The following is a 19674-nucleotide window of genomic DNA, read 5'->3' on the forward strand; positions in this document are numbered from 1 at the left end:
GGACCAATGTGTGTGCCCTTAATCTGCGTCCGGATCCGGGCTACGGTTCATTTCGCTCTTGTACCGGTAGCAGAACATATTTTAGTATCGTTTTAATCTGACAGAAGTTATGATCAAAGTGCATTTTTTTTCTACCACGGACATGGTATTTAAAACGTAGCCTTCATAGTTTTATTCTTGATCGAGACATTTCGCCACGGAGACATTAATCCGTGCGCAAACTGGTTGCCCACCCATGATTTTTAAAGGCAAAGCTTGATATCTAATTAATATTTATGAGAGAAGTGCTACCTGATCGGCCAGTGAATGCCTTGGACAGAAAAAACTGGTAGCACATGTCATTGGGATGACGTCGAGCGACCAATCAGATAGCGGATTCTCTGAATATTAATGAGGTTTCCCGAACAACCATGTACAAAAAATACGCCCCCGCGAAGCGGAAATCGCTTCGAAACGGGACGTCACAGGCTGCAGAAGCCGCTGGCGGGATTTTCAACTTCCTAATTGATCCGGGTGGAGGGATCCCGTCTCGGCAATAAGGGCTCTTAGTCTCCTTTGTTAATTTTAATTTATAGCTTTTAAAAGTTGAGGTAATATGGAGTGCCTGAATGTCCCGCGGATCTTACCAAGCTCTCCGATGCGCTCCCGGGGACAGATCCAGGTAAATGAGCTTATTTCGCCTGGGCTGATTTTGTTTGGCGCCATTCCCCGTATGGTTCTTAATTTGCTTTTTTTTTTGTTAAGTTAATTTATGTATTTGTGTGAAACTTTTCGCAGGTCATTTTCGGGCCGATGTTTTCGGGAAAAAGGTAAGTAGGGTCTGGCTTGTCCGTGTAGGCGGACTGCATGGAGTGGAAACGGGGTATAAGAGAGGGAAACGCTGCCATGCTTTGTCCTTTTGTCGTGAGCAGCTACTGAAAATCATCTCAGCTATATGGAAGAGAAGGCATGCTCTGACACCGTCCGTCCCCCCCCCCCGTTAATTTCCATCTGCCTTTACAGCACCGAGCTGATTCGCAGAGTGCGCCGCTTCCAGGTCGCGCGCTATAAATGCCTGGTGATCAAATACGCCAAGGACACGCGCTACTCCGAGCTGGGCATGGCCACGCACGACATGTAAGCGCATCCCGCACGCCGAGTTCTTGTGCATGCCTGTCAGGGCTTAACAGCCCCTGTGCACACCCACAGGAGTACCATGGAGGCGGTGCCCGCCAGCCGGTTGCAGGAGGTTTACGGTCTGGCCTTGGGGGCTGAGGTTCTCGGCATCGATGAGGGACAGTTTGTAAGTGTATTGTCAAAGAATTATTATTTTTTTTTCTTACTGGACGTGTCTGGTAGTCGTTGAAATTGTACATCATCCATGTATGGACATTGTATTATTCAGAGATACATAATGGCAAACTCTTGTTCAAGTAATTGCGTCACATGGTATTTTGTACATAAAAACACCGGAGAGAAACGTCCACAGATAGCGGTTGAATATTACTGTGTGTGCGACAGATTTGATGAGCTACAAATAAAATGTACATACTATTAAACCGCATAAAACTACAGTCTAGCTGAGGGTTCTGTAGAATCCCCCAAGTTCACGAGTCGGAATTCCGGTGTTCCTGTTAATTAACAACTAGGAACTCGGAATTTCTGAGTTGAAAAGGAACACAGCATTGCTATGATAACCGCAGACCCGCTCACGGGTGTTTTACTACCACAAAAATTTTATGATGTTAGAAGGAAAAATGATTGGTTCAGAAAGAGAACCAAACAGATTGTAGAGGAGGCAGGACCAACCAATCAGATGTCTTGTCATTCTAATTGGTTAAGCCTAAGGGAGTGGCACAGATAGCCAGGTTCTTTTGATTGCCAGTTGAGTCAACCAATAGCATACATCCTTTCTCATGCGAATCCGCCTCCCTCCCACAGTTCCCAGACACAGTCCAGTTCTGCGAGGAGATGGCCAACCAAGGCAAGACCATTATAGTGGCAGCCCTGGATGGGACGTTCCAGAGAAAGGTAGTGTTGGACATCCGTCGTAAAATCGGCCTGCGGCATCTGTCGCTTCCAGAATGACAGGCGTACTCTAATAATTGCTGGTTCTGGTCCGAGTGGCCAAGCTGCCATCTCTATTAGAAGCAGCTGCTTACCTACTTAGAACAGTCCTTGTTAAATAAGGGACCATCCCAGATGCGTAACTCGCAGGGCTGGTGTTTGAGGGTTGGTCCTTTTCTGCTACGCCACCTACTGGCCAAAAAGAACTACCTCCGCGGTGAGGATTTCTTTCTAATTTGAAAAGTAGCATAAACTGTGGGCCATCACGATGTAAAACGGCAGTCAACAGAATGACGAATTCTGACGGACGGTTTGATGAAGCCTTGTGCTCTGTTTTGGGAATTTGGAGGGGGGGGTGTTAATCATATTCTAGCTATTAATCTACACGCAACATTCAAGAATTCATTTTTATAGCGCCGTCCCCAGTATGATTCAGTATCAGAATCAGAGGTGGAAAATTTCAGGTCCAGAAAGTAAAAATCCAGAGCAGGATTTTGTTTCAACTAACCGAGTATGAAGAGTCACAGAGTACATAGCTGGCTGGTTGAAACAAAGTCATGGTCTGGATTTATAGTTTCTGGACCTGAAATTACCACCTCTGTTCAGAATCAGTGTCACTAAGTGAAATAGTTAATAGTTGTTAAATGCCTGAAGACATTGGTGGTGACAGTCAGACCTCATTCGTTGTCGGATTGTGTGATGAAGGCGCGGTTGCTACTGCATCGGCCGCTAGTCTGGGGGGGACTTTTTGTATAATGAGTCTGCCCCCCTTCCCTCAGGCCTTCGGAAACATCCTGGGCCTGATACCACTGGCGGAGAGCGTGGTGAAGCTGAACGCCGTCTGCATGCAGTGCTTCAAGGAGGCGGCTTACACTAAGAGGCTGGGGGATGAGAAGGAGGTGAGGGACTGCAGCCAGGCCACAAGGGGGCGCATTTCAAGCAAGCTGAGCCCTAGGTTACAGTATTTGTTAGACCTGTTATGGTACATTGTGTCCATCCAGTAAAGCTGAATCACTGGCATAGGAGAACACAGACCCTACCCCCATTCTCCCCCATGCACCGTATTCCAAACAGTCGCTAGTCGAAGCTGGGAACCATAAGTTTGTTACAGTAGGTGGTATGACCTCATGCCCCAGGTGGAGGTGATTGGAGGAGCAGACAAGTACCAGGCCGTGTGCCGGACCTGCTACGGGGGCCTCGTGGCTGAGAAGGAGAACAGCACCCCCTGGAGGGATGACACACCCCCCCAGGCCCTTCCAGGGAAGAAGCTGGACGTGGGTTTTCCTCGCAAACTCTTTGCTCCACTGCACAACTGAGAAAGACAAGATTATGCCAAAAAGGGACGACCGAACGCCTATTAAACATTTTAATGCACCTTACATCTGCATCAGCTCAGAGTTACAGCAGTAAGGTGTACAGCAGATGCTTGGATGCTTAAAACGTTCACTTAAATTCCTTAACCATTTAGGTATGCTAGTAACTATATCTTTAACTTACCACTAGGGGGGCACAAACCTGGAGTGATTTGTTACTGTGGGTGAGTGATTTCACCAAGTTAGACCGTGGGCTACATGTTAATTGAAATAATATATATATATCCTACACAGAAAGAGTATCAGATCGACATTTGCTTATCACTGGGGTTGTACCTTTTAAGTCATAGAAATTGACTGTGAAGAACATTTATTTTTTTTGTCCTACTGGGGGGGTACATTAATGTTGTTTGTACCTTGGATGTTCCTCATGGTCCACTTCTATATCTTAAAAGGTAAAATTACCTACAGCCATAGGGTACAATTGGCAGACCTTTTGAGGGCGCAGCCCCAGTGACAAGCGAAGGAACGAACTGCTGCTCATTTGAGTGAAAGACGTTTATCTAGCAGGACCACGTATTGCAGAAGCACAGCTGGTGAACGAAGAGTTCCAGTGATTTGTTTGCATGGGGAGCTTTTGGGAAGCACAGGCCGGACTGGTTCATTTGCTTTATGTATTTATGCAGTGCTGCGATTTTTATATACAAAGGGGGGGGGATATTCCAGCTCTTTAGCCATGATTTATGAAGCACAGGTGAGAAGGTTCTGGGCCATTTCCACCTATAAATAGCCTGTATAGCTTTTTGTGATCATATTATACAGTTACAGAAAAGGTCACTGGGCATTCCTGCATATACAGCATCTAGAAGCATCCGAGGCTGCAGATGACAGTTCACATTTAACTTGACAGCAAGGGGGTGATATCGGCTCAAACACACCAACCAGACCGGCCTGTTGACCTATGATGTTTCTGGGCAAACTAGAGTCTGTAACAATAAGCTTAATCATGTTCCTGAACTCTTGTAAACCTTATGCCTAATGCGTGTGTCGGCAATTTTTTAAAGGTGTTTTTTGAATAAACATGACATGGACAATTTTCAGGGGGGGGTAAGAAAGATGCTTCTGACCAGATGGCCTCCCATCTCATGATTAATTGAACGTCCCAAACGCACAGTGGGGTTTGAGGTGGGAGGTGGGTCCCGCAGCTCCACAGGCAGGCAATGCGTCGCCGCTCCCTGCATTACTTTGTCTGGGATTCAAACATTTGTACGACAAACGAATCCGGTTCACTGCATAACTGAAACCGTATTCCAAGGCCAGGTTGCTTGCTCAGTCCAAGGTGGAGCCCTGAGGCCCCAAGCCGGGCTGGTTCGGACCCGCACAGCAGCATTCTCACAGGCTTGCTCATCTTTCTGCTGCCAGGCGAAACCGACAAGCTTTAGTCACAAGAATAACTGTTAATGAACAAAAGCTAATGTTTTGATCCAGTATGTGTCACCTACCTGCCAGTTTGGATAACTGTCCTGTCATGTCAGTGGTGCTTTAGCTGATCATGCACTCTGACAGTGTTCAACAAAGTGGATTTTGAAAACGTTAATAAGTAACTAGCTGTAATCTGCTGCCGAGGTTATTTACTGAACACGTGGCCTTTCCCAAGGCCTGTGGAGATGACATCATAGCTGCACTCAGGTACTCGGGGCACTGCCCCCTCGCCTTGGTTTACTGCTCACTCGCATTGGGGGGGGGGGGGGGGTTGAGGGCCCAGTTCCTCAGGCCTAAAATACTTTCTTTCATGCGTTTATGGACACATTTTCCGTAACACCAGACACTTGCAAGAGACACCTTATCAGCCGCTGAACAGTTTTACTTTAAACAAAAAAACTCTGGGTTGTACAAAACAAGCGTTTCTGCAGAACCCTCTCCCGAACACATTCACACTCACAAAATAAATACCACGGCCTTATCAGGAACACAGCCTCAACAGTCTAAATGAACCTATACAACAGAAAACACAAAATAAAATCAGTTTCTTCAAGGAAAAGACAAAAGAAGCAATTCTGAATGCCAAAAAAAAAGCATACATTAGTGTACAGTGTGATTGGCAAAAATGCTGGTGCAATTCCTCCGTGGCCTGGGCTGGTGTGTATGAGGGCGAGAGGTGTGTGATGAGCTATGCCACCGCCCAAAACCGTTAGTGACCTCACAGGGGCTGGTGTGTCGAGTTCCACGCCAGGGCTGTCCTCCATACACACCGGCCCAAAACAAGGTTTACAGAATTAACCAACATTCCTAAAACTCAGCCTCCCCATCGTTCACCAATAGAAAGGTTAAGACATTAGAAAGGCACAAGCAAACGGGTGGGGGTCTGCGCACACACTCGCACCAGTACGAACGGGGTTTGAACACAGACGCGTGTGTTTCAAGCAGCTCCTGCACATGGACTCAGAACAAACAAACAGTGGGCTGCAGGAAAGGGAGTGAAACAGGAAGGAACAGCTGCTTCAAAAGCCAAACCCTTCCTCCACTGTGTCATGTGACCAGACTCCGCCCACCCTCAGTAAACCGGTGGCTGGTAGCCACCCTCTTCTTGCGGGGTTGGCATGGTGGCAAACGGGGGCTGTTGATAGTTCTCCCCCCCCCCGCTAGGGTATGTAGGGTAGGCAGGGGGGTAGGGGGTGGCGTGGTTGTTGGCTGGGTCTGTGGGGTTCTCCACAAAGTTCTCCACTCCCTTACTGAACACCTTAAAGGCGACAAAGGCCAGTCCTCCCTGTTTAAAAGACGAGAACATGAGCGTGGTGAGAGTAAGCCATGGTGCGTTCAGGTGGGGGGGCACGGTGCCCACAGGGTACGCACCCAGGTGCCGATGGAGAAGAAGGCAAAGGCGATGGCTGCCCTTGCTGCATCGCCCGGGATCAGCTCGGCGTTCTGCGTGTGTGACCACTGATTAGCCAGGAGGCAGAAGCACACGAACCACAGGAAGCTCCATATCCCTGTGGGGAGGGGCAGATTCTCTTTTTGCCTCCCCATCTCACTCTCCAATAGACAGACACACATACAGGTGACAGCAAGGGGTCACAGCACAGACTCAGCCAGCATGCAGCAGCCCTGGAGCTGGGCGTTAAGGGCCTTGTTCAAGGGCACAACAGAGGCATCAATATGCCAGCTTTGGGATTTGAACCAATGACCTTCTGATCACAGGCACAGAGTCCGAGCCTGCAGAGCTACAAACTGCCAAGCCAATTTAATTCTGTAAGAAGTCTCTGTCCAGGGGATGTGGTCAGAGATAATTTTCATTTACTACTCCTTACTACAGTTCTAATGCGGTGTGATTGGCCAATAAACACAAGGGGCGGGGCTACAAAAGGAAGCCAATAGGAAAGGGAGGGATCAGAATGAGGAGGGGCTGGGCAGGAGAGTGCCCGCCTACCTGAGAAGATCAGGTCTCCAATGACAATGTACTTCCTCTGCATGGCGTTGCTGATGTGAGGAAAAAGAACGTCGAGGACAAGGAAGGCGATACAGGCCAGGAAGGCCAGCACACCCACGGCCACACCATAACTGCAGGCGCTGTCGTTCTGGTTGAACATGCACTTGACCTCCTGGACATGAATCGAGGGGTTGATGTAGCCCTCAGCCGTGATGCTCCCAAAAACAACAATGGCGAAGACCTGACGAGAGAGAAACAATTAAAAAGGCAAAGCTGACCGTCTTCAGGATATCACCCGCCTATCCTTCACAAGTACAGGGCGGTGGATGGGCACTGCTCGAGCACGGTGCCCCTATGCCCCCCTAATGCTAATGGCAAGCCAGGGACACCCATGGTGCATAAAGGAGGAGGGACAGCAGGTACCACAATGCATTTCAGGAATCTGACGTTAGAATAGAGCACTAATCTGGATACTTCACACCAGCCTTTGCTCCTCAAGTGCTGACCCACTGCATGAGCAGCAGATCAAGACAAAAGGACAAATCCATTTTCTGAGGAGTTGCTGAAATGAGAATGGCTAGAATTTATACAGATCGGCCATAACATTAAAACCACTTTCAATTCAATTGGTACAGTGCATTTTCACATCGCTTTGTCTCAAAGTGCTTTACATTATCTCTGCCCAAAGCCCCCAGTGAGCAAGCCAGAGGCGACAGTGAAGGTCAAATAGACAAGAGGCTCACTTTTCAGGAAGATCTGAAAACGTCTAGTGTATTTCAGCACCATTGGTGCGCTAGCTCGTGCAAAGCCTCTAAGTTCACGCGTATGATCATAGTACCAGGGGGCAGGTTTCTTATCTCTGTGCTTATTAAGTGGAGCATTGAAACCACTGACATGTGGACAGAATAACATTATCGCTTTATCATGACACCTGGTAATGGTGGCATTAAATATTAAGCAAGCGAGCAGACAGATCTTGAAGCTGATGTGTTGGAAGCAGGAAAAATGGACATGCTTAAGGATGAGTGACTTTGACAACCGGATGAGTGCTGGCCGGTCTTGTGGGGTGTTCTCAGTATGCTGTGGTCAGTATCTACCAAAAGTGATCCAAGGATGGCCAACTGGTGAACCAGGCTCATAGGTGCCCAGTTCTCCCTGGTGTGTGGAGCCAATGCTAACCTGTCTGGTCTGATCCCACAGGATAGCTACTGTAGCAGAAATTGCTGAAAAAGTTCATGCTGGCTGTGATAGGAAGGTGTCAGGACACACAGTGCATCACAGCTGCGTGTGGGGCTGCACAGCCACAGACTGGTCAGAGTGGCCATGCTGACCCCTGTCCACCGCTGGAAGTGCCTACAAGGGGCATGTGAGCCTCAGAACTGGACCATGGAGCAAGGGAAGACGGCGGCCTGGTCTGATGAATCACAGTCAACTGGGGAAGAGGTGGCACCAGCATGCACTACAGGGAGAAGATACTGTGATGTTCTGCTGGGAAAACATGGGCCATTGCATTCATGGGGATGTTACTTTGACACATATTATTAATAATTGAATAATAATACTTTATTGATCCCTGTGGGGAAATTCTCTTCTCGCCTACCCCATCTTGCTCTCTGTAGGTGAGAACATGCTGCGTAGGGCAGCCACCTGCTACAGCGTCCGGGGAGCTGGGAGTTAAGGGCCTTGCTCAAGGGCCTGCAGATATGCCAAAGCCAGGCTTGAATTAACAACCTTCTGGCCCACTGAGCCTCATGCTGTTCCCAATGGGTTTGAGGAACATGAGAGTTCCAGGTATTGACTTGGTACCCCAAATCCCCCAGATCTCCATCCGACCGAGCCTCTGTAGGAGGTGCTGGACAAACAAGTCAGATCCATGGAGCCCCCCCATCGCAACTTACAGGACTTTAAGATTCTGCTGCTAACGTCCTGGTGCCAGATACCGCAGGACACCGTCAGAGGTCTAGTGGGGTCGATGCCTTGATGAATCTGAACCGTTTTAATGGCTCAAGGGGGACCAACTCAATATTAAGCAGCTGGCTTTAATGTTATGGGCTGATCAGAGTATTTTGGGGACACAATCTATTACACAGCAGAGGAACAAAAACTAAATGACCCAGCAACTATAATAAAGAACGAACACCATCATCTACGAGTCGAGGCACGCAGATTAATAAAGATCGCTGAGAATTTGTTGGGGCTAGTCTAATAGGGGGGGGGCAAGAGCTCCGTCAGCCAGAGTAGCAAGCGAGCCCCCACTCAAAGGGTGCACAGCAGAGGTCTGCTCCGTCATCACATGACTGGCTTGTGACCAACAAGCAGCCCTCTCTACACTGGCACGGCACGATGAATAGCTCAGAAATGGAAGGAGGGGGGGAAAGGGAGGGGGAGGGAGAAACAGCACTCAGGAGGGTGCCGGAAAACACATTCCAGGTCATGTGACAGTCACCAGCAACTGCCCCGTCCAGACTGGCGGGATCTGTGGCCGCGGTGTCACTTTCCATACCACCTGCCATGTTCATATTTTCATTCTGGGGAGGGCTGGTGGCACAAGCACATCAGCTGAACATCTCTCCACTCTACTGGCGGACCCGGGCAGTAAATAAGAGCACAAATGTCAACCATGTTAAGGCAAACTCGCCCTGCCAGCACAGCCCTGTGCCCCTTCAGTCACCATATTGAAAATCTTACGTTTTAAAGCCTATAGCAAGTTAGCTAAATTTAAGTTCATACAACAACAACAGCTTTTGAAAGTTTCCGTGTGGTTTTATAGTTTAAAAGACCTGCTTTTGTACCAGTCTGCTCTGTCGCCTGCAACCTTTAGCGAGAGCCTGGTTGGGGGGGGGGGCTGGGCGGCAGATAAATGCAGCATTAATGTGACAAACGGACCGGGCGGCAATATACAGCAACACTTTAAGCCAACTGATTTCAAGTGGGGGAAGGGGGGGGGGGGTCACCAAAAAAAGCACTTTGTAAAAAATTACGTCTTTGTTCGAAAAACGAGGAATAAGTGTTTAGTAAGTGTTTTAAGCAGAATTAGGAGCGATGTATGATGTGAGTAGCAAAGAGAAGACAAGCTGCGGCACAGCTGCCGCCATAAGAGACGGTGTTTAAAAAGGCAAATTACCTCCGTGAAAATAAATTCGATTTTTTTAAAAAAGGTTTTTAAGGGTGCAAGTGCACTTGCTGCACCTGTCGGACATTTGAATACAGCGACTTTGGTCCTCCAGACTCCGTAAAAATCATATTTATGCGTTTTATCCATGTAGCTACAGATCTTTTCTTTAGTTTAATAACAGCTCCCAGTTTAGATGGCGTTTCTCAGGTAAGAGTCACCTGAACGAAAAGCAAATAAATCGCGGCAGTTAGTGAGATTCCGGGTGAAAGCGGCCATAAGCGCAACTGCGCGTCTTTTTTAGCCGCCGAGATAAAGAGTCATATTTTACTGCCATAAAGCGAAGAAAGTCTCATAAAGAAAGAGAGGGGAAAGGGCTCAGAACAGCGCCAAGAAGAGTGAGAAAAGCCCATCATATACATCCAGCCGAATACGACCCACCAGGGTCAATAACCTAGTATTGCATTAAGTAATATTTCACCAATACGGGAATTTTATAAACCTATAATATGTAAATTGACTTAATAAGTAAAGAGAGGGCGGATGGGCCGCTCACCCAGCTCAATAGGCGCAGGACGGTCTGCGGTCTCTGAATGAAGCTGACGGGGTCGAAGGAGCCGCCGGCCAGCGAGGCTCCGTACGCGCGGCCCGATGGCGCCTCCATGCTTACCCGCTGATCTGTGGCTGCCGATGGCGGCTCTGGGGCCGGGGTGGGCAGGGCTGGGCTGGGCTGGGCTCCCTCTCTGCTCTCCGGCCGATCTACTCCCCCCCCCCACTCCCGCCCCCCGAAAATCAGCGAGCGCGGGCCTGCAGGTTTTAATAGCATTTTCTTTTTTGGAGAACTTTAAAAAGTAACAAGTGGACTTCTATAGGCACAAAAAAACAGACCGATGAAGATGCCGAGAACTTTTAAAAACTGCATTTATGTGTTTGTTTATTTGTCTGTTTAATTATTTATTTGAGTAGTTGTGTGGTTGTACAATTTATGACAGTCTGCTGTTGTCCTGGAGATGCGTGTTAACCTTATTGGTAACACAAAACATTATTATTATCAATAATAATAATAATAATAATAGAACAAAGAGAGGGCAGGCGTCATGTTCAAAATGTGCAATACTTAAAATCAAATGGCAGGCTTTTTAAAAAGATGCTTGCAAAAATATATTTCAGGAGCAAATAAAGGTTTTGTGAAGGTTTCTCTTGAATGGTATGTTTTACACAGCCAGAGCTCTGTTGCTGAAAGCTGTCTCGACGTCACCGTCCATCACAAACAACTCTGTTACAACACCCTTACTGCCCTCGCTTCGAAATAAATTCCCTAACGGTGGAATCTGTTACCGAACCGAGTCCAGTAGCCACCCGTTTCACGAATGTCTTTAGTAGTCAGAAGCCTCTTTATGTTCCCTTCTTATGTTCTACATCTCGTCCTTGAATTGTCTCATTAGGCTCTTGCTGTGTGTAGCTCCTGCTCCGATACTGCTTACGTAAGCCTGTTCAGCTGTATGTTATTAATGTGCTATTTGTCTTGTATGTCGCTTTGGACAAATGCGTCTGCACGTTAAATGCAAGCAGGTATGCATTAAATGATGCATGCTTGTAGGAGTTTTACTTAAAAAATGTTCTGAGTGCAGAATGAAAAAAAGATTGATTCACAGAGATAACCAATCAGATTTTATAGGCGGTGGATCCAAGCAATCAGAGGAGGCGGGACCAAGACATCTGATTGTCCCTTCTAGTTGCTTGGACCCGCTACTTCTACAATCTGATTGGTTATCTCTCTGAACCAATCATTTTTTTCATTCTACCCTCAACATTTTTGCGGAAGTAAAACTCTCAGGAGCATGATACACATATATAAGTAAATATGTAAGAATACAGCGGGGAAAATACGTATTGGACACATTAACGTTTTTCTCAATAAATATATTTCTAATGGGGTTGTTGACATAAAATTTAAACCAGTTGTTGGTAACAACCAAAGTAATCCACACATACAAAAAGATCAAAATAAATAAGTCCATCGATTAAGTTATGTGTAATAAAGTAAATTTCATGTCTTATTTTCCTCGCTGTATATGTATATAGGCCTTTATGCAAATTGCACCGAAACAGGAATTTGCACCTCCAAACCACAGCGGCTGTCAGTCTCCCTTTTATATTTCGATTCCTTCCTCTGACCCTATTCATAATGTTGAGACTGTTTGAAGAATCAAGTTCCTTAGTGTAAATATTGCAGAAGACCTCACATATAGCACAAACTCCTCCTCTGTTGCAAAAAGGCTTAACACCAACTCTGCTTCCTGGCCCGGCACCACCCTCACCTCAGCCTGCAGGGGGCGCCACATATAACTTTCCGTCTAGCTCCATCTTGGTGCAGTTCAGGAACTCCCTGCTACTGCAGCACTGGCGTATGGGAATGGGTGCTGTGATGTTGGCACCTGCTCAGCCAGACTGACTGCTTTCAGCTCCTGGCTCTTAAGCTCCCGCCCCCTGCTGCAGAACATGCACTTGAATGCACTTTAACATCTCATTGTACAGTCATAATCTACAACAATTGGCCTGACTTAAAAAACAGAGGTAGAAATTTCAGGTCCAGGAAGTACAAATCCAGACCATGATTTTGTTCCAACCAACCAGTTGAACCTAGTCACGATCACGGAGCGCTCAACTGGCTGGTTGAAACAAAATCTTGGTCTGGATTTGTACTTCCTGGACCTGAAAGTTCCACCTCTGCTTCCATTCTTGTATATGTTTACTGTATCGCACTGTGTAATCTGTGTTGCTATATGTTGTAAATTGTGTTGTCCGCTGTTGTGCCTTTTGTTGTCTGTGCTGTCTATTATCTGCCCATCACACTGTGGACCTGAAGGCACTAAATTTATTTCCATTATTTATCATGTATATAACAGTGATAACAGTAAAGTGAACTTGAATAATTCCACAATGACACGCACACTGTGACAGCCAATGACATTTAGGTTAGCACCGTGTCAGCCAATGACATGGGATGCTGTTGGATTTACTAACGAGCTATTCAAACATCGTGTTTTCGGTATTCTCATGTAGGTATACACACACATATTGTACTCAAGCTGTCCAAATGTATTATGAGAATTTGCATGTTCAGGCTCGATGGCGTCCCTCTTGCAGTATATTGTTCTGTGCACACAGGTTTAATCTGGGGTCCTCTAGTCTGTTCCCATCCAATCTTCCAGTGAGTCCAGGTCGGCCTGTGACTGGGAAGGGAATGAGAGAGGAGGTCACCATAATAAGATCCTCCTTAAAGTTTGGTAAAGGCAGTTAGGTTCAGTCAAAGACTATAGGCATTTAGCCGCTACAGGCTACGTAGCCCAGCACCAGCTTTTGACACTACCCAACGGAGCATGCATCCACCATACCTCGTCTTCCTCGTCCAAACTGGCAGCTCTAACCAGATCTAGATCTTCCTCATAGTCATTCTGTGTCTATAAAAGAGAAAACTTGACAATATTGAAATCGCGCACCATGGTTGCATCATTAATCCATGGTGTGTGTGTGAGTCGTGTGCTTCCTGGCTTTTCAAGCTGAGTTGGGAGACATAAGAACATAAGACATTTACCAACGAGAGGAGGCCATTCGGCCCATCAAGCTCGTTTGGGGAGAACTTAACTAATAGGTCATCGGTACCATTATTGTCTCTTGGAAAGTTAGTGAGTGCAGTGCATTCATACCAATTCTTCGTTTTCCCCAGAGTCTGATTCCGAGTCGCGCCAGTTCAACCTAGAAGGGGATAAGGGTTCCTCTGTCAGTTGCTGAATTCAGTTCTGTAACATTTAGAGTTTGCCAAGGAGTATTTTTGAATTCATAATGAATGCAAAATCCCTTAAAAAGGGACACAGTGGTTAGTGTGACGAGCGCTTACTGAATCTTCTCTGGGGGTTGTCGTTTGGCTGAGAGACAGAAGACAGTGATGGCAGAGTTAACCCTCAAACGACTGACCAAATGATACGCAGGCAGTTGGAGTCAAGTAATAGAAATTAGAGTGTACTATCAATGATCTGCCACAAGGAGGCACTACTTATATATTTAGAGAGAGGCTGAATCAGGTGCAGGTCATTGAGAGGTACTGGGGGAGGGGGTGGAGGGTGGTTGATACTCACGGTACATTGCTCCATAGATGCAGCAGCCTGTCAATAGGGCCACAAGAAAGAGGCTGCAGCCAATGACCAGCGCTGCAACCTCAACGGGGATGTGGTTTTTCAGTGCTGTGTGAAGGACACGAAGAGCCAACTGAAAGGCAGATTCACTCACACGCCAAAGCAACAACACTGCTACTGGGGTCAGGAAGCAATCCAAGGTCAGCCAATGACATTTAAAATAGCACTGTGACAGCCAATGACATTTAGGTTAGCACCGTGTCAGCCAATGACATTTAGGATAGCCCTGTGACAGCCAATGACATTTAGGATAGTACTGTGACAGCCAATGACATTTAGGTTAGCACCGTGTCAGCCAATGACATTTAGGATAGCACTGTGAAAGCCAATGACATTTAGGTTAGCACCGTGACAGCCAATGACATTTAGGATAGCACTGTGACAGCCAATGACATTTAGGTTAGCACTGTGAAAGCCAATGACAGTTAGGTTAGTACCGTGTCAGCCAATGACATTTAGAATAGCACTGTGACAGCCAATGACATTTAGGTTAGCACCGTGTCAGCCAATGACATTTAGGATAGCCCTGTGACAGCCAATGACATTTAGGATAGTACTGTGACAGCCAATGACATTTAGGTTAGCACCGTGTCAGCCAATGACATTTAGGATAGCCCTGTGACAGCCAATGACATTTAGGATAGTACTGTGACAGCCAATGACATTTAGGTTAGCACCGTGTCAGCCAATGACATTTAGGATAGCACTGTGAAAGCCAATGACATTTAGGTTAGCACCGTGACAGCCAATGACATTTAGGATAGCACTGTGACAGCCAATGACATTTAGGTTAGCACTGTGAAAGCCAATGACAGTTAGGTTAGTACCGTGTCAGCCAATGACATTTAGAATAGCACTGTGACAGCCAATGACATTTAGGTTAGCACCGTGTCAGCCAATGACATTTAGGATAGCCCTGTGACAGCCAATGACATTTAGGATAGTACTGTGACAGCCAATGACATTTAGGTTAGCACCGTGTCAGCCAATGACATTTAGGATAGCCCTGTGACAGCCAATGACATTTAGGATAGCCCTGTGACAGCCAATGACATTTAGGATAGTACTGTGACAGCCAATGACATTTAGGTTAGCACCGTGTCAGCCAATGACATTTAGGATAGCACTGTGACAGCCAATGACATTTAGAATAGCACCGTGTCAGCCAATGACATTTAGGTTAGCACCGTGTATTAGTTAGCCTTAGCTAATCTGGAACCAGTTGTCCAAAATTCAGCCAATTGATATAAATTCCAGATAAACGAGCTGAATGAATGCATGAGCTGTAGCTTCTTTGTTCATGAACAGAAATCCTTTCATGTTCCTTTGTGTGACGTGAATATATGTGTTTTGGGGGGGGGGGGGGTGGTCATTCACCATCCTGGTCGATGAGGACCGGCATGCTGCTGATACTGGAGTTGGTGTCAAACTCGTCCATGGCTTTGCATCGGTAGGAGGTGGGGGTGTGGACTTTGAGGAGGGTGAGAAAGCGCCCATCGTCCGACAGCCTGTAGGACTGTTTCTCTGACTTCATGAGCATCAATGAGTCATTTAGGTACCAGCGGTAAATGGGGTGGGTCCCATGCTCCACCACGCACTGCAGGGTCATTCCCACCACTTTAAAGTTATGACCAGTGTCATACTCCAGATTTATGTGCACAGCGCCACCTATAGGGACTGGAATAGAAACACATCTGAGTAAGACCCTTAACCAGGGTTACTGGCTGACTTTGCTCTCTCAATTGTTACGTCGCTTTGGATAAAAGTGTTTGCTGAAAATTAACGTGAATTATTCTTATCTGACCCTCAATAAAACATTTTAGGAGCACAGTGAGTGCAGATCTCGGTGGCGCCCCTTTACACGTACCCACTTCCAGGAGTATGGCGTTGCTCTTCAGCATGGAGCGTCCGTCCGTCACCGAGCACTGAGCCCTCTCTGTGCTCCGGCCCAGACTGACGAGCACAGAGAAGGAGGCGTTTAAGAAAGGGCCGGCGCTCCTGGTGCGTGACTCCTCCCTCGTCTCGTTGTAGGTGATCAGGCTGAAATTGGCGGGAAGTGAACCCCTGGCAGCCCTGCAGGTGATGACCGCAACGTACTGCTCTTGTTCCTTACGTACTGTGAATGTTATCTGAGGTGTGGACAGCATTGCTGAGGGGGAACGACAAACACATATGAGATCTCTCCCAAGAAAGGGCCGGTATTCATCACGGCAAGAAGCTTTGCATTGTCATTTCTTATCTTTCGTTTCTGTTTATTACCATGTAAGTATCTGTATTATTTTCTAAATGTGTCTTATGCTTCTGTAAACCTGCAATTTCCTCCAGTATCTATCTATCTATCTATCTATCTATCTATCTATCTATCTATCTATCTATCTATCTATCTATCTATCTATCTATCTATCTACCTGTCTGTCTGTCTGTCTGTCTGTCTGTTTGCCAGTCTATCTATCTATCTATCTATCTATCTATCTATCTATCTATCTATCTGTCTGTCTGTTTGCCTGTCTATCTATCTATCTATCTATCTATCTATCTATCTGTCTGTCTGTCTGTTTGCCTGTCTGTCTATCTATCTATCTATCTATCTATCTGTCTGTCTGTCTGTTTGCCTGTCTGTCTGTCTATCTATCTATCTATCTATCTATCTATCTATCTATCTATCTATCTATCTGTCTGTCTGTCTGTTTGCCTGTCTGTCTGTCTGAATTAGTTCTAGCTGAGGCAGAGCACCCAGGGAGGGACACGCGACCTCTGACTGTCACGGTCACGTTGTTTGACGTTTCGTTGACGTCCTGTTCCATCTCGTTGAATGCCATGCAGGAGTAGGACCCCGCATCTCTCTGCGTCAACCTCGTGATGTGGATCGAGTTAGAGGACACCTCCAGCACCTCGCCGTCCAACAGCCACTTGTATGAGATGTCTCTCCCCCCCAACACATTACAGTGCAGGGTGAAGTTATCGCTCTCAAAAAACTCCCCCAGGTCTGGCGTTAGCCTGAGCACCACCTGCTGAATAGGCTCTGTGGAGCAGACCAAAGACACAGACAGTAAGCTGTAGCCTTGTGATATAAAATATGGTGCATCATTGAAGTGCACCAATGGACCGGTGCAAAATGTTATTACATATTTTCTCAATTACTTTGGCACATTTCATGAAACATACTTAATATAGAGGCTTTATTACATATATTACATTTCTCAAACCAATTCATGCATATAACCCAACACAATGACTTAGCTGTAAAAGCCTACAACTTACCCAAAACAATCCATTCATGTCCAAAATCAAATCCCACCAATGAATTAGTCAATGCCACCAAAATGAAGTACAAGCAGCACCATTTTAACGGGTCAGAATGTTCCTGAGCTCCATCATTCTGAATGACAATTTTTTCCCACTTTCTCATCATCGCTGACCATTTTCCTTTAGCAAACTGATACTTATTCATTTCAAAGGCACCAGTTTCTACACTGCAAGGCTCCATATTACAGTATGTAATGTTCACTGGCAATAGAAAGCACTCGCATGCACATGTAAGATCTTCATATCGCAAGACACAGTATAACAGCAAACAAAGCAGTCACACAGCACCGTATATCACAAAACAGCAAACTTGCAATACAAGAACAACAAAATCATGTACTGAAACACCACAATGCTATATTACTGCAGTTTCTGGGATATATTTTTACATCATCTTGAAAGCTTGGTTAGCAGTCTTGCCTGTGCTGACTAACACCAGGATCACATACATGTGTAGTTTTGAGTGCAAAATCATTACAATGGGAAACTACATAATCTATTTGATGAGCAAGACTAAAGCAACTGAAAACTGTGCCAAAACAAGACCATTGTACTACACCGTTTGCATATATGTACTAAAACATTTGGAAATTTGGTGAAATAATGAGAATTGTCAGAATGTAAGCATAGTCCTGAGCTCCAGAATGGGATATACTATGCAGAACTGATATTCTGGTGTGGGGATTACATTTGCTGTTTTGCAAATGTTAATTATCAATTGAGAAATGCTTCAAAGCAATCGAGAAAAACTGCATTACTATTATCAGACTTGTCGGACTTCTGTTTTTCTTCCCAGCCCCTGAAAACACACCTTGTCCCCGATTCCAGAGCCCAACCCCCCCCCCCCCTCAATGCAGTTTCCCACCAGCTGATGGCCAGACGCCTCTATTTTTGTTGCTTTCCACAATTTTCTTGCATCTCCTCCAATCCCATCTCCATATCCTCCCACTGGCCTCATATCAGGTGCTCCCCTTTGCTGTTCTACCTGGAGCTGTAAACCAGTCATGACCCTAAGAGGTTTTGTCAGAGAGGTCTGGCAGCCATCGGCATGATGTCACACTCACCGAGCACTTTGAAGTAGACTCTATCGCTGACCTCAGATGTCACTCTTGTGTTATTCTGCACTTCAGCCTTGCACATGTAATGACCTTGGTGTCTCAGTTCAACTATGAGAAGGATTTGGGCATCTTCTTCATTGCGTTGTAACGATGCCTCTTCAGACATGTCGGCCTCCTCGCTGTAGAACGTGAAGTGAATCACTTCATCGCGTCTCTCTGGTAGACGACATTTGAATGTCACGAAAGCTCCTACCTCGGCGAGGCGAGGGATGATTAGGGTCGGTTTGCCCAACTCGCCAGAGCCTTGATAGGAAGAGAAAGAGCTGACAGCAACTCATACAGAGAGAAATGACGTTGTAGCGGAAGAGCCGGCTGGAACAGCGATGTTTACTTACAGAGGACGCCGTGCAGGGAGGACAGACCTGCCGGTGAAGAGGAAATCAACATCATCATCGTCCCTCTAGGTTTTACATGTAAACTTCACTCATGTCAGCATTAAAACTAAAAGTAGGTTGAATTAAGGGCAGTGGGAGAAGGCAGAAGATCAGTGAAAGTCCATAAACAGAAAATAAAACAATGTTTTCATATAATCCATCCATCTATCCATCCATCTTCTAACCATTTATCTTGGTAAGGATCGCGGGGTGTGTTTGTATAATTTAAACTAGATTTCGCAGTGTAATCAGAAAACTTCATGAAAACAGACAGAGAACATTTATATCCATTTATAAGTTGCTACTATAGCACATTGCCATAGCAACTTATTATGATGTCACAGCATTGTGGTAGCCGGGTATGTCACAGCTAGTTATTATAATGCATTATTATTGACATTTTGAATTGTTACCGAGTCATAGCAGTTCGATGTGAGATGTAGCAGTTTGACGATCGTGCCACATACCAACTATCATGGCTACCAGCCGTCCAAATTTCTGATTCATCTTTAGTCTCCGGTCCGCAAGCAGAGTTCGGTTCTGACGATGTGGCGGGTAAACAGGCTCTGATCAGGCGCTGGCTACCGAGTCCATTGATCCCAAAACTGGGACGTTGTTTCAGTTACTCTGCCCCTCCCTCCACTGTTGTGGGATGTTTTCAAAAGATATGATGGCTTCCTCCACCCCAGCAAGCCATGTGGGGGCCAGAGATAGCGCTTAACACTATCATCTCTAACACCACAGAACAGAATTCAGTGAAAATATACCGAGAATATAAGGTG

General features: G+C 46.2%; 3 protein-coding genes and 1 long non-coding RNA gene across 6 annotated transcripts; 2 read left to right on the forward strand and 2 right to left on the reverse strand.

Annotated features, from left to right (window-relative positions):
- The first annotated feature begins 125 nt into the window (after positions 1-125).
- Positions 126-4457, forward strand: tk1 (thymidine kinase 1, soluble). Its single transcript, XM_049015546.1, has 7 exons — positions 126-661; positions 778-809; positions 1003-1116; positions 1189-1282; positions 1921-2010; positions 2826-2945; positions 3183-4457. Exons 1-7 carry the CDS (start codon positions 596-598, stop codon positions 3360-3362), a joined length of 696 nt encoding a protein of 231 aa, XP_048871503.1. The 5' UTR covers positions 126-595; the 3' UTR covers positions 3363-4457.
- Positions 4458-5202: 745 nt separating this feature from the next.
- syngr2b (synaptogyrin 2b) lies at positions 5203-10611 on the reverse strand. The gene is made up of 4 exons (XM_049015543.1): positions 10455-10611; positions 6787-7027; positions 6213-6349; positions 5203-6126 (listed from the first exon to the last, which is right to left on the reverse strand). The coding sequence occupies exons 1-4, from the start codon at positions 10560-10562 to the stop codon at positions 5914-5916; spliced, it is 699 nt and encodes a 232-aa protein (XP_048871500.1). The 5' UTR covers positions 10563-10611; the 3' UTR covers positions 5203-5913.
- A 2151-nt stretch (positions 10612-12762) lies between these two features.
- Positions 12763-19544, reverse strand: si:dkey-93h22.7 (Fc receptor-like protein 5). 3 transcript variants are annotated; one of them, XM_049015537.1, is made up of 12 exons: positions 19360-19544; positions 18854-18880; positions 18712-18761; positions 18465-18637; positions 16847-17116; positions 15962-16243; positions 15472-15771; positions 14038-14142; positions 13800-13827; positions 13609-13657; positions 13297-13362; positions 12763-13134 (listed from the first exon to the last, which is right to left on the reverse strand). In XM_049015537.1, the coding sequence occupies exons 4-12, from the start codon at positions 18622-18624 to the stop codon at positions 13087-13089; spliced, it is 1308 nt and encodes a 435-aa protein (XP_048871494.1). In that variant the 5' UTR covers positions 18625-18637; positions 18712-18761; positions 18854-18880; positions 19360-19544; the 3' UTR covers positions 12763-13086. The 3 variants fall into 3 exon arrangements, with proteins under 3 accessions (XP_048871494.1, XP_048871493.1, XP_048871495.1); XM_049015536.1 differs by having other exon boundaries at positions 18465-18761; positions 19360-19543; XM_049015538.1 differs by having other exon boundaries at positions 18465-18781; positions 19360-19543.
- On the forward strand, positions 14269-15075 carry LOC125743002 (uncharacterized). The gene is made up of 3 exons (XR_007398258.1): positions 14269-14373; positions 14584-14763; positions 14974-15075. It is a non-coding gene; the product is annotated as an uncharacterized LOC125743002 (long non-coding RNA).
- Positions 19545-19674: the final 130 nt, after the last annotated feature.

Source organism: Brienomyrus brachyistius, chromosome 5, assembly GCF_023856365.1.
Source record: "Brienomyrus brachyistius isolate T26 chromosome 5, BBRACH_0.4, whole genome shotgun sequence".
Classification (NCBI taxonomy): Eukaryota; Metazoa; Chordata; class Actinopteri; order Osteoglossiformes; family Mormyridae; genus Brienomyrus; species Brienomyrus brachyistius.